The sequence below is a fragment of the Rhipicephalus sanguineus genome, chromosome 7, assembly GCF_013339695.2.
Source record: "Rhipicephalus sanguineus isolate Rsan-2018 chromosome 7, BIME_Rsan_1.4, whole genome shotgun sequence".
NCBI classification, from domain to species: domain Eukaryota; kingdom Metazoa; phylum Arthropoda; class Arachnida; order Ixodida; family Ixodidae; genus Rhipicephalus; species Rhipicephalus sanguineus.
Genome location: NC_051182.1, coordinates 66,638,335 through 66,652,737, shown reverse-complemented (window position 1 = coordinate 66,652,737; position 14,403 = coordinate 66,638,335). Strand labels below are relative to the sequence as shown.

The 14,403-nt window shown below is 45.5% G+C and overlaps 1 protein-coding gene across 1 annotated transcript; it reads right to left on the bottom strand.

The window, feature by feature from the left end:
- Nucleotides 1-701: 701 nt before the first annotated feature.
- Nucleotides 702-3,540, bottom strand: LOC119398735 (prolyl 4-hydroxylase subunit alpha-2). The gene is made up of 2 exons (XM_037665559.1): nucleotides 2,542-3,540; nucleotides 702-1,196 (listed from the first exon to the last, which is right to left on the bottom strand). Exons 1-2 carry the CDS (start codon nucleotides 3,538-3,540, stop codon nucleotides 702-704), a joined length of 1,494 nt encoding a protein of 497 aa, XP_037521487.1.
- Nucleotides 3,541-14,403: the final 10,863 nt, after the last annotated feature.

The window sequence follows — 14,403 nt, the reverse complement described above, 5'->3', positions numbered from 1 at the left end:
CGCACTTCCTTCAGGCTTGGCAGTGCGAAGCTCCCTGAATGTTTCTTAACATAGTCTTTTATGCTGCCGATCGAGGCTCTTGCGATCATGTGGACCAAACATTATAGCGCAAGACGCGGCTATAATGTTCCAGCCTTCAAGAAGACAAGCCCACTTGTCGAAACGTTGGCTCGAGCACCCACCCCGTGTTTACGGATTTTTTCATAACATGCGGCGTAGAATTTACAATTAAATTTCAAAGTCTGCTGGAAATCGCTCGCTCTTCTCCCGACAAATAATGCCATAAGCGCAATTAGGTTTATGACAACAATTTCGCTGCCGTACGAACTCAGCTTCTTGCCCCCTTGTCACCGAAATTGATCATAATTAACGATGAAATAGTGTTAATTTTACATATGTTGGAACATTTTCAATTCAATTTCGCGATTGCCATGTAGACCTGCCCATGAAAGCATAAAAGCCACAAATGTTTGGCCATCCGTGCTCCTTTAAGATACGAAAAAACATGCGGATTTTCCGGCACGCAAAGTACGACTTGTTAACGCCCCTGATGTATACGCAAAATAATTAGAAATGTCAGTCTGATCATTTCGGAGAAGTGCGGCCTTTCGTGCAGTTTGAAATAAGTTAAGAAATGATGTGCGAATTTATTCACTCGGACACCAAAGGGGTTTAGATGTCGCCTTGTACAGAAGCTGATGTCATCCAGGCGTGTTGTACTCCACCACGACGTTGCTTCGCTCGTGAATCCATTTGGTGACAATCCATTTGGATCCCCACAGCACGGGACAGCCGACGTGCGTCGTGAGCGGGTCCGCTTGCCTTTTCTGATGCCAGAAAGACATGTGCTCGGGGAACTCGCTTCCGTCGTACGGTTCCACGTCGTACCAGAAGAGGGCGTCACCGACGCGGGGTTTGACGGCGACGCCGAGATTGACGAATGCCGTGGCTCCTCCCGCGGCCACGTTGGACAAGTACATGAGCACGGTGGCGAGTCGGTTGCCGTCCGCAATGTCCACGTGGTCCGCCACCTTATCGAACCGATGGGCGTCCATGTGGGGCGTGTAGTGCCCGCCGAGGCCGTAGTTGGCCACCTGATACGCCTCCGCAGATTCTAGCGACAAGCCAGTCGCAACGGCTATGCGCTGAGACAGGCGCTGCAGCCTATTACTGTCCGAGTCCCAGAGCCAAGATACCTGTGAAGGGCAAACAAAAAATAATGATAATGTGGGCATATTTAGTTTCTAATAAAATTTCCTTATATACTTGATCACCTGTCCGTGCTAATTATAATGTCCGTGGAAGATATCATATCGGACGCAATAACCGCAGGAGTTGCACGGCTACAGCACAGCGCTTTCGTAAACCTTACTCGTAGTTTGCTTGTGAATATAATATACTTACCTGTTCGAAACAGAGCGCTCTGTTTGCTGTTCAGTAGAGACCCACGTACGAATTTCAGCGTTATCGCTGCTGTGTCATCACGCCTAGAGAACACACGTGTTCTGTATGTGGTGCTCTGACGTCACTGATTGTCGGCCTTCATCGCTATATGAGACGGCCAAGCAAGTGTATGGGGGGTTTTTCATATTACTAAGAAGTGCAATAAAGGTGCGCTCTAGGACGTCGGGCACAACTACGTGAGAATACGCTGGTGATTTCCAGGAAACGGGAGTGACACGTGCCGCATTTTGGCAGGAACGTTGTCGTCTGTTTCACAATATAAGAGAACGGATGTAAATGCATTGAATATCACCATCAGTAATGTCTCGAATTCGACTGCCATTTTGTTCACTACTTCCGTACATCAAAACAGAGGTTGCACTCAAAAAGCTAATGTCTTGAGATAAAAAATTGCGCCAGGTCTTCGCGGTACACGCAGCACAATCACAGCGTAAGATGGAGGAGTGGCCTCTTAGGCTCGCGTTAAAAACTGCTTCAGGAGGCTCTCTGCAAGTACTGAGCTAGTAAAGCCGTGGTTTAAAGTGCATACATCTATACAACTACAGTGAAATGAAGGTATACTTTGCAAGATCCGTGCAGTGCTTGCAGGACGAGCCTACTGTAAACTCTAAGAGCAGCACTGACGAGGCGACTCACTGAAAGCATACTTGGCTACCTTAGGAGCTGTATGAACAAGCGGAATATATTTCGTCAAGCGAACTGTGATAATACAGGACGAAAAGAAGAAGTGCGTCTACACTGCGGACGCTATCACCGCGTGGTCTAAAAATATTGTAGCAGTGGGAGGGGTTCATTTATTTCAAAGATATAAATTCATGCCACATCTATCAGCGCATATAGTAGTCAAATACAAGCGAGGAAAACAGACTTAACGGACCGGTCCGACCGAGCAGCATCGTCTGCAGTTTCTAACGACGCAACCGTGGGTCGATCAATGCACATAGGTGCCTCGATCAACTATTTCTTCCCGTGTTTGTGCGGAAGATATCGAGGAACCCTCAACTGGGGACAGCCAAAGAAGTTATTGCCCATTTCAGGTCACAAAAAAAGCGTTTGCAAAAATGCATGCTGTCCTACCTTGCCGATTCGTTTCCAGCTTGCCACCCCTGAAACGTTCTCTGGAGAATAGATGCCTGCACGTACGAATCCCCTGCGCGCTGCCGATCTGATGTAATTCACTTCCGATGTAGACAGGAAGTCGCTGATGACCACTACGCGCGGCTTCTCCGATAGAACCTCTAGCTTGAGTGGTTGCAGAATCAAGCGCGGGTCTCCGAAGTTCGTGGACATTTTGCATAGAAGTGTGCTGCCTGACGGCCTCAGGAATCCCTCTCGAACACAGACGGTCTTGTATTCATCGATATCTATCTCCGGCGGCGAAGGATAGACTTGGCCGGCCGTTGTATACTTTGCCCGTCGTTTCAACGGCCGCCAGCGCTGGTCATTGGTTTGCAACCATCCAAGACCCAGTCGAAGCCTCTGAACAGGGGCACCCGCAATGGACGACGTCTTAGCCAGCGCGGCCTGGCTCCAGGCAGTGGTGGTTCCAAACTTTCCAGTCATTGGACAGCCCCTGGCCACGTAAGCGAAATCTTCGGTTGATGCAGGTGGCAATAATTTGGACTTCATGGCCGCCATTTTATCCACGGGAATATCGTAAAGGTGTTGCAGTTTGCATATTCCGGTAGAGGCTCCGATGACGTCACTGTCTGTGGGCCACCACTGTCTAGACGAAGGCGATAGGAAAGCGTTGGGAAGACTTCCGAGAAACAGATACGCTGCGCTCGGGGCACCGTACGAGGTGAACTCGGTGAGTCTGCTGTGGAAGAGGAACGTTGCTATGGCGCTGTGACCGGGTCTCAGTGACTTGGTGATCCTGAATGCTTCGTAGTGGCTTCTGACAGCGGCCAGCTTACGGTCTTGCAACAAGACGTACAAGTGGCCGTCTTCGAGCGCGATGTGCTCGGTGCCTATGGATTCCTGCATGTCTTCGGTTGCTGTGAAGAGATCCGAGGCGCATGAGGCGACGTGTAACAACAGCACGATGAACACGAGGCTTCGAAACGCTGACCACATCGTTTGTTCGTTGGCCATCTGTTTATGGGCCACACCCACTATACGAGAAAGTGGCCAAGCTTTGGGTGAAACAATGTTTTGTACTAGTAAAACGCACACCAATACATGGACAGTATTTCGAGGGGAAAAAATAACGTACCCTATAATAGCACGGAAGCGTCCAGTTTTGCACAAGCGGCCGGTGTTAAGATTTTCAAAACTTAAGAATTATGAAAATTCGTATGTTAAGCGCCCACTTCCTCCAAAGCGCCAACTTGAGCCGAAATCTTGACCCCACTGCGGCTCCTACGAGACCGCTAGGCGCCATGACCGGGATATTCCCTTCCTTGCTCTGGAAACCTATGAACTGGTGGGTGCAAAGTTAATGAGAGTGTGCTTGAAAGGAAAGATACTCCATATCCACGAAGTGAATGATTATTGGGCAAACCTCCGGAGGTAATCTGGTATACCGTAAATCCCCGTAAATTTTGCCCACTCGATCATCATACAAAGACCTGACACACAAACGCGGGGGTCTTCATACGTATATGACGTTAAGCTCAGGGGAACGTTTGTTGTCGGCGTTGCCGTTTTGCCTTTCAAGGGCGAGAGCACGTTCACGATCGTTTTCATCCACGGCCGAAAGAGAATGTGTGGTCTGGAACGTGCTTATACTTCACGGTCATCAGCGTCATCGTTATCGTTATCACGTGTAGTGGGTACATTCCACTATACTGGAACGCGCTTATTCTTCGTGGTTATCAGTCGTCATCGTCATCTTTATCACATGGAGTGGATACATCCCACTATGAGTGGCTACCTACTACTACATACTACAAACCCACACCCTTGACAGGCCCACACCCTGAGGAGGTGCCCACACCCTGAAGAGGACAGGCCCACACCCTCAGGGTGTGGGACAGGCCCACACCCTGAGGAGCTGCGCGCCTACAAAAATTGCTCGCAGGGCTTTCGTGACAGCTCCGCTGTTCCCACACATCTCGAGCGATCCGCTAGCCGCACGATACGGTCATACGATATCGCCGGGAAGATCGAAGACTCCTATAGAAGCCTTCGCGTCAGGACGTGCTGAACTTTGTGTCGACGGCTTGGGCTGCTACGTGTGAAACAAGCGATGCGGGATAAGTGCCGCGTTGGACGGCAGCGAGGACGGGCGCTTGCATAACCGACCAGCAGGCATCGTGGTCTGTTGTAAGTCGCGCGAGTGTCAGCCACGAGTGCAATGGCCTCCTTTTCGCTAACGACTCAGGATAATCGCTCACTGGGTTCATTGGCGATGAGTTGGCGCGTGTAACCCATCATTTATTATTTGAAAATGAACGCTTTATTCATTTGAAAATGAAAGAAATTTTTTTGGCCGCCATCTTGGGTTTTACTGCTGGGTGATTCCACGTAAGATCGAACAATCGATGGCTGGTCGACCTCTCAAATTTATTTCAAAATTTTATATATTATTGCCTGATGAGTGGAAAGAGAGATCCGCAATTTGTTTTGCTGCCAAAATTTTTTTCGAAGCGCAGGAAATCAATAATAACGAAGAGGTGAAGTGGAGCGCTCATCCACTCTGCTGTTTTGGCCAACTTTCGTTATGAATTGCACAAAATATATTAAAGTTAGGTAGCTGAAATTTCTTTAACTAAATATATGCATGTTTTTAATAATAATAATATTTGGGGTTTAACGTCCCAAAACCACCATATGATTATGAGAGACGCCGTAGTGGAGGGCTCCGGAAATTTCGACCACCTGGGGTTCTTTAACGTGCACCCAAATCTAAGTACACGGGCCTCGAACATTTTCGCCTCCATCGAAAATGCAGCCGCCGCGGCCGGGATTCGATCCCATGCATGTTTTTGCTTCTGCTCAGGTATTTTTAGTTTTTATGTGTAGTGTAGATGTCTTTATCAAAAATCTCAAAATTGGCCCAGGGAACGTTATTTTCTTGACTTTGAACGTCCTTATCTCAAAAACGCCTTGTGCCAGAGCGACAAAAACTCCGCATTACGTTATTCGCATGCTTATCTAACACACTGGCGAATCTTATATTTATATCACTTTGCAGTAAAGAGATATGATCGGGCTAAGTTAAAGAAAACACCGGACAATTAAAAAAAAACCCATTTTTTATATTTCTTAAACTTTGTCCACTTATTCTCCTCCACATCAGCTTTCATAATCATTGAAAACATGTTGCATAATGTCGTTTCACTAATAGTTACGACCCCTCCAATGAGACCCTTAGGCAAGGATTGGCAAGTCCGACTTCTTGCCCAGCAAGTGTATAAAATGCAGGCAGGATTGAATTGCTTTTCATTAAAAGGCCAGCAGGTACCGAAAAAGGTGTCGCCGGCGCTGAAGACGTTAATTTTGAAATTATTTCGTCACTGCAGCGGCCACGAGCGCGGGGCTACCGAGCAGGCGCGCGTTGTAAGAGACGGCGCATTGAGAGCTCGTTTTCGCGTCCTCAGACCGATTGAGTTCGAAACAGCAACACCTCTGGGGTGACTTGAACGCACGTACACCGGTAGTCGCAGTGATCTGGTTAATGACATTGATTTACTTTTCAGGGGGCATAAGAATGTCATCGTTAAACTGTGCGTTCCGTGAAGATCTTTCATTGCAGTGGTAGCAAAAGCACGCGTAGCACAAGTAGTGCGTCTTACTGGCAGTCACTGATCTTTCGGGCGTTAAACGTTTCTTCAAAGCGTATATGCCTAGGTCGGTAAGCCACCCCCTCGTTATCTAAACCGAAAGTGTCTTTTTAAGGTGGCGCTAATTAAAATATATACGATGCATTCCCAGGCACCACAATAGTCGTTTTAGGTTTCTCGACACCAGTATTTTTATTTAGAGCAACAATCCGAAATTTTTAAAAATTCGGGTCAGTACTCTTTTGAGCTTCTTGTGCATCGAAAGGTAGTCTGCACAATACACTCATTCCGAGCTATACTTTCTCGCCATGAGACGCACAGGAGGAGTAGAGTAAGCGCAAAGCACAAGAACCATCCGCGCCGAATGAAGTGCGAACAGCGCACCGAACGCGCGGTCAGTTCAGGCCGTCTGCTGCCGACATCTAAGATAGGCAAGCGCATCCGGTTACCGATAGTTTTGCTTTTCTTTCTTTTGACATTCCATATTTTGCTTTGCCACTCGAGCGCCACGTTAATGCTTTCCGCTGATCGCAACTGGCGCAGCGCAGTTTCTCTGGCAGCAGCGTGCGTGAAGCGAGCGCTCATAGCTCCCTTATAGAGTTCTCATCTTGCTTCCATCTCCGCCTTGTTATCAGCGCCTAGCTGCGATGCGAACAGAGGGAGGATAGAATAGCGAAGCTCCAGTGCACGTGCGTTCAAGTCACCGGAGAGGCGTTGCTGTTTCGAACTCAATCGGTCTGAGGACGCGAAAACGAGCTCTCACTGCGCCGTCTCTTACAACGAGCATCTCGGGTGCGCGCGCCTGCTCGGTAGCCCCGCGCTCGTGGCCGCTGCAGTGACGAAATAATTTCAAAATTAACGTCTTCAGTGCCGGCGACACCTTTTTCGGTACCTGCTGGCCTTTTAATAAAAAGCAATTCAATCCCGCCTGCATTTTATACACTTGCTGGGCAAGAAGTCGGAATTGCCAATCCTTGCCTAAGGGTCTCATTGGAGGGGTCGTAACTATTAGTGCAACGATATTATGCAACATGTTTTCAATGATTATGAAAGCTGATGTGGAGGAGAATAAGTGGACAAAGTTTAGGAAATATAAAAAATGTTTTTTTTTTTAAATGACGTCAGAAATTTTCATTGTCCGGTGTTTTCTTTAATTTAGCCCGATCATATCTCTTTACTGAAAAGTGATATAAATATAAGATTCGCCAGTGTGGTAAATAAGCATGCGAAGAACGTAATGCGCAATTTTTGTCGCTCTGCTACAAGGTGGTTTTGAGATAAAGACCTTCAAAGTAAAGAAAATAACGTTTCCTGGGCCAATTTTGAGGTTTTTTATAAAAACATCTACACTACACATCGAAATTAAAAATACCTGAGCAGAAGCAAAAACATGCATATATTTAGTTAAAGAAATTTCAGCTACCTAACTTTAATATATTTTGTGCAATTCATAACGAAAGTTGGCCAAAACAGCAGAGTGGATGAGCGCTCCACTCCACCTCTTCGTCATTATTGATTTCCTGTGCTTCGAAAAAAGTTGTGGCGGCAAAACAAATTGCGGATCTCTTCTTTCCACTCATCAGGCAATAATACATAAAAATTTGAAATAAATTTGAGAGGTCGACCAGCCATCGATTGTTCGATCTTACGTGGAATCACCCTGCTTTGATCGGAGGAATGCCCATATCTAGATTAATCCATCTTTCAGTGAAAGTGAGGTGGGCGGTTCCGCGGTATTTTACGGTTTGAGTAAATTGTCAGTAACTAATAATAGCTCAAGAGGCATTCAGTTTTTATAAATGTTTTATGAATGGCTGTCAAGGCAAGAATTGAAGGTATTGGAGGAAAGAATTCCCTACGATTTGGATCAACCTCATTACCAAGTTGTTTCTATTGTATATGCCGACCGGAACAGAATAAATATTTCGTTATTTTCTTCTCCATGAATCATTGGCTCTTATGAAGTCAAGGTACGCGTACTCGCTGACCTCTCTAAACAGCTGACATGCGAAGCTTTCTCGAAATTATACCTCAATAATTTTTGTGATTTTTTCAGACATTTCGTTTTCCGAATATTAGCCTATTTTCTAGCCAACGCGCCAATATAGAATATTTAGCAAACTAGAAGTTAGTGTACATTCGTATTCTTGACAAGTAATTTTATTAAATATTAATCAGCCGTCGCACACAATTTTAGTCACACAGGCTGAATAATTGTCAACGCTGTCATTAAAACATGTTAAATAATAATGACAATAAAACAAACAAAAAGGGACGCGGGAAGTTACTCAACCACGGAACTGGAAGTTCACGAGACGAACATCAATTCCAACAAGCCCTCTACGGTTTGTAAGGTAAGCAAAAACGAAGTTAATAAGATAGGATGGTAAACTCAAATGTTCAAAAATGTCTGTTAGCTTTGAAGGTAAAACCACGTCGTGAACTCTGAAGAGGTTGAGCCATTTAAGATGCATCAGGGACGTTCAACCAGAACATTCGCCGACTACCCTGCTGCTTGTTCTCAAGTTTCGTTATTATTGGGCACGGTGGCACTTCAGGCATGCGGACGTCTGATAACCCGTTCGTCTTCCTTGTGCAGTTTTTCCTCGGCCTGCTTCTCGCCTCCAGTGAGGGCAGCTTGCGATCCGGGGAGAGCACTACAGCGCAGACCCACAGTGTGGCGTACTACCATGCGCCAACAATCCCGTCCTGCACGTCATCGGAGATGTTGCCTCATCATTCGCCGTTACCCATCCCGATTCTGACTGCGCATGATCAGCACCAAGCACCACCCACCAGCAGGGGCGTAGCCAGAAATTTTTTTCGGGGGGGGGGGGGTTCAACCATACTTTATGTATGTTCGTGCGTGCGTTTGTATGTGTGCCTGTATATATACGCAAGCAAAACTGAAAAATTTCGGGGGGGGGTTTCCACCCCCCCAACCCCCCCCTTGGCTACGCTCCTGCCCACCAGCTCACCTACAAAAGCTCGTGCAGCGCACTGGACGCTTCTTGGGCACGGTGGTACTTCAGGCATGCGGACGTCTGATAACCCGTTCGTCTTCCTTGTGCAGTTTTTCCTCGGCCTGCTTCTCGCCTCCAGTGAGGGCAGCTTGCGATCCAGGGAGAGCACTACAGCGCAGACCCACAGTGTGGCGTACTACCATGCGCCAACAATCCCGTCCTGCACGTCATCGGAGATGTTGCCTCATCATTCGCCATTACCCATCCCCATTCTGACTGCGCATGATCAGCACCAAGCACCACCCACCAGCTCACCTACAAAAGCTCGTGCAGCGCACTGGACGCTTCTTGGGCACGGTGGCACTTCAGGCATGCGGACGTCTGATAACCAGTTCGTCTTCCTTGTGCAGGTGAGGAAGAAATACAGAAAATGTATACGCTCTGACGATCCTTTTTTGCTTGTGCTACCGTGCCCACGGTTTTCTTGTATGCCATGTTGTGTTAGGATGTTTTTGGCAAAATTACTGCTCTTAGGGGGAGACATCGAGACTAACCCGGGACCTGCGCAAGATCAAATCGCAAGTGCATTAAAAGAAATAGCCGCGGATATTAAGTTTATCAAGGAAAAGCGGCTTGTCGATATTGATAATAAGCTAGACGCTTTATCAAGACTCGAAGAGAAGGTTAGTCTCTGTCAGGATGAGCTTGTCAGCATGAAACGCGCATATGAATTGCTGGAAAGGAAGGTCGACGACCTAGAAAACAGAAGTAGGCGATCGAACTTAATTGTTTATGGTCTACCTGAAGTTGACGGAGAGACAAGTGAAAGTCTTGAACAAGCAGTCAATAAGACTATTGTTCAGGACACCCTCGGCCTAGAACGAGTTTCTATCGAACGAATACACCGCCTAGGACGAGCGGAACGGAACAAAAGTAGACCAGTCATTTTCAAGTTGCTAGACTTTAGGCAGAAATCATCCATACTTAAAAGCGGATACAAACTGAAAAACACCAGCTTCTCAGTCGGAGAAGACTTTTCGCCTAGGATCCGAGACATCAGGCGCAAGCTATGGAACAGCGCCAAAGAAAATCGAGAAAAGAAGGAGAAGGTGTCGTTGGTGTTTGACAAATTATTCATTGATAACCAAGCCTTTATCTGGGATGAAGAAAAGAACGATAAGGTTCGCATCCAAAAAAAGGACGAGGCACCATCAAGGCCGCAAACTCGCCAAGCTCGTCTACACGCAAAACCGAAGCCCTGACTATATTGAATGTTAACGCAAGAAGTGTTCTAAACAAAATAGATGCTCTTGAAAACCTTCTACTGTAATACAGCCCTGACATAGTAGGTGCCACAGAAACATGGCTTTCTTCCGAGATATTCGATAGTGAAGTTGTTCCTCCAAATTATTCCGTTATCCGAAAGGATAGACCTTCTCGTGGCGGGGGCGTCGCTCTACTCATAAAGAAATGTCATTCATATGTGTCGCTTCCAGCTGTAACAGATGCTGAAGCAATTTTCTGCCGGATTCTTTGCGATAGCACTCCTATATTCGTTGGATGCGTTTATCGAAGCCCGTCATCCGGACACGAATGCATAACTGCAGTTCATGACTTCATGCAGTGTCATGTTCGCAACTCTCGTATCCTGCTTATGGGAGATTTTAATCTCCCAGACATTGACTGGACTACGCTAAACCACACATCATCTACCTCAGACGCCCTTATAAACCTAATGTTGAACTTTAGCCTTCAGCAAATCGTGTTATCTCCAACCCGCTTGCACAACACTGCCGAGAACATATTAGATCTGATACTGATTAGTCAGCATTTCCCGGAAGACCGTGTTCGAACTGATGTAGTTGACGGCATATCAGACCATCACATAGTCATATGCTTGCTGCTGCTTGGTTCTAGTATTGCATGTGAGCAGCGTGGATCAACTGTGATTGATTTCAAAAGAGCTGACGATAACAGCGTATTAACCTATCTCGCGCATGAGTTCGAAAACTTTTCGCAGCTAGCTTTTGACACATCCAGTGATACTAATCGACTTTGGCTAAGTTTAAAATCTACTGTTATGTACTGTGTCACTAACTTCATACCAAAGAAACACAAGAAAGCGCCAAGGAATCATCCTTGGATAACACGTGAGGTTATCCAGGCAAAGCGTAGATTAAAAAGGTTGCGTGTGGCTGCGAAAAATGTGTAAAAAATCGATTCAGCAGAAGCTGCAATGCGCAAAATCAGCGTTTAAGCAAAAAACGAAAAGTGCCAGACAATATTACTTTAGTGTTACCCTTCCAAGCTTTATTAAAAGCAATCCAAACAAATTTTGGAGTTACCTTCGCAGCAGCAATAATGCACAGTCGCACACGGCTCCAGAGGAAAGAACGGAAAAGGCTAACGAATACAACAATTTTTTCCAATCAGTGTTCATGACTGATAATGGTATCATTCCTCCAGTATTATCCCTCGATTCGCCAATCATCGATCACCTCGAAGTCACAGATGAAGGAATACTGAACTTGCTTCTTAACTTAGATCCTAAAAAATCGAGTGGTCCAGACAATATTCCTAACGAGTTTCTTAAAAGGTACGCGGAATGGTGTAGCATGTTTCTTGGGCTAATCTTTGGAAAATCGCTTACCACATCCCAGCTTCCAGATGACTGGAAGATTGCAAAAATAATACCTATTCATAAATCAGGAGAACAGTCATTGGTGTCAAATTACCGGCCGATATCCCTCACTAGCATTTCATGTAAGCTACTAGAGCATATCATCCTGAAACACATAACTGTTGTTCTCGAGAAAATAAAATTTTTGTCTCCTAACCAACACGGGTTTCGTAGTGGCCTGTCCACTGTTACGCAGCTAACGGAGGTAGTTCATGACCTAGCTTTCACCATAAATAATCGCGGCCAAACAGACATGACCTTACTTGATTTATCTAAAGCTTTCGATTGCGTATGTCACAGCAAATTACTAATAAAATTGAAAAGTGCCATAGGAGACGGGTTATTGTTCTCTTGGATAGAAAGCTTTCTTACAAATCGCTCACAGTTCGTGCTGTATGAAGGTCACATATCAAACATAGTCCCCGTAACTTCTGGGGTCCCTCAAGGTTCCGTCTTGGGACCACTATTATTTTTAATTTTCATAAACGACCTCGCGTCAGACATTGACTGTAATATCAAGCTGTTTGCAGACGACTGCATTATTTATAAGGAAGTAACCAGCTTCACAGACCACATTAACCTCAATGAGTGTCTGACTAAGCTAGCGGATTGGTGCGCTAAGTGGCAAATGTCCATTAATGTGAAAAAATCCGCAGCTATGATGGTAACACGTAAGCAGAATCCATCACAATTCATTTACACCATTGATGGTGCACCACTGACTAATGTTGTGCAGCATAAGTACTTAGGCATTACATTAACATCTGACCTGAGATGGGATACACACATAGCTAACGTCACTGCGGCCGCACTTCGTAAACTTTTCTACCTAAAAAGAAGACTTAGAACTGCACCAGCGCCCGCAAAACTCTTGGCTTACACCATGTTCGTAAGACCAGTGTTAGAATACGCCAACGTAGTTTGGCTTCCTTATTCGCTAAGTAGTATTAGTAAATTAGAGGTAGTACAACGCAAAGCCATACGGTTCGTGCACAACAAGTTCAAACGTACAGATTCTCCCACTAACCTTCTGGCTTCATCTGGCATTGATAAACTAGCTACTAGGGCAAAAGAGGCGCGCCTGAGGTTCTTGTATCAGTTATTACATGGCCACTACAAGGTAGATGTCTCTAAGTACGTCACATTTTCACAGTCGCTCCCTACCCGTCATGAGCACAAATAAAGTCTGAAAGAATATTCCTCAAAGAGCGACGTTTTTGGAAAATCGTTTTTCCCACTAACAATACGCGAATGGAATAAACTGAAGGCAAACGCTACTAATGCCGACACATTATCCGCATTCAACGCAGTGTTAGAAACCATGCGTAACCTACAATAGTGTGTCAATGCTTCGCATACTTTGTTATTTTCCTCTTTCCTTTTCTTTCTTTCTTTTTTTTGCACAGTGCACTGTGGCACGCCAGACAGTACTTGGCCAGGCTTAACTTTTCGCCTCCGTCTGGTAAAATGAAGGGATAAAAGAAAAAAAAATTAATTCATTCAATCCATCGCTCAAATACCTGGCTTCGTATGCGCAAGTCAGCAGTTTCCTGAGTTTGCTGCTAGAAAACTGCGCATATTGTTGATCCTGTCACCGCCATTTGTCCTGCTCTCTGATATGCATACCGAAAAATTTGGCGCGTTTCAAATTGATGCCTCTCGTTTCAGTCTCTTCTTTTTTCCTTGCGCACATAAAATGCGGAATGGTTTGCCGGACACACTTGTAGATAGTGATGGTTGTGCCGATATTAAAGATGCGCTACATACCTATATATTTTTATTACAGTGTATAGCAAATTTTGGTATAAATGTCGCCTTGTTTTTCAGTGTAGAAAATTCATTGTTCCTTATATTTCGTTGTTGTTTACCAACAGTGTAAGTGAACCCGTATGTTACTTGGAATGTTATTGTGTGGTCGTTATGAATGAATATAATGTACAATATGCCCTCTGTAATCCTCCATGACTGGGGTCGACAGTATTGAAAATAAATAAATAAATAAATGAAACGAGCACATGCGAGCGCACGAGGAGGCCAGAGGGAGTGTGCCCCTTGCCCCGCCACGGTGGTCTAGTGGTTATGGCGCTCGTCTGCTGACCCGAAGCTCCCGGAATCGAATCCCGGCCGCGACGGCTGCATTTTCGATCGAGGCTAAAATGTATGAGGGCCGTGTACTTAGATTTAGGTGCACGTTAAAGAACCCCAGGTCGTCGAAATTTCTGGAGCCCTCCACTACGGTGTCTCTCATGTTTATACCGTGGATTTGGGACGTTAAACCCAAGATATTATTAGTATTATATGCTGGTTTTCATTACAGTTGTGTCAAACCAAGAAACGAGCCCTCAAAATTCGCGGCTTTCATTTATGCATGCAATACTGTCATACCCTTTTATACATAAACCACACAACTTTATGCATGACTAAAATTATGTCGATGGCGGCCTTCCAAGTAGTATAGATCTGTATGATTCAGGGAAACTTCGTTAATGTCTAAAAGCTCCTGACTAATAATTGTGTTTATATGTAGGTAGTAACGACTGCTCCCTTTGTTTTCCTTGATTATTACTAC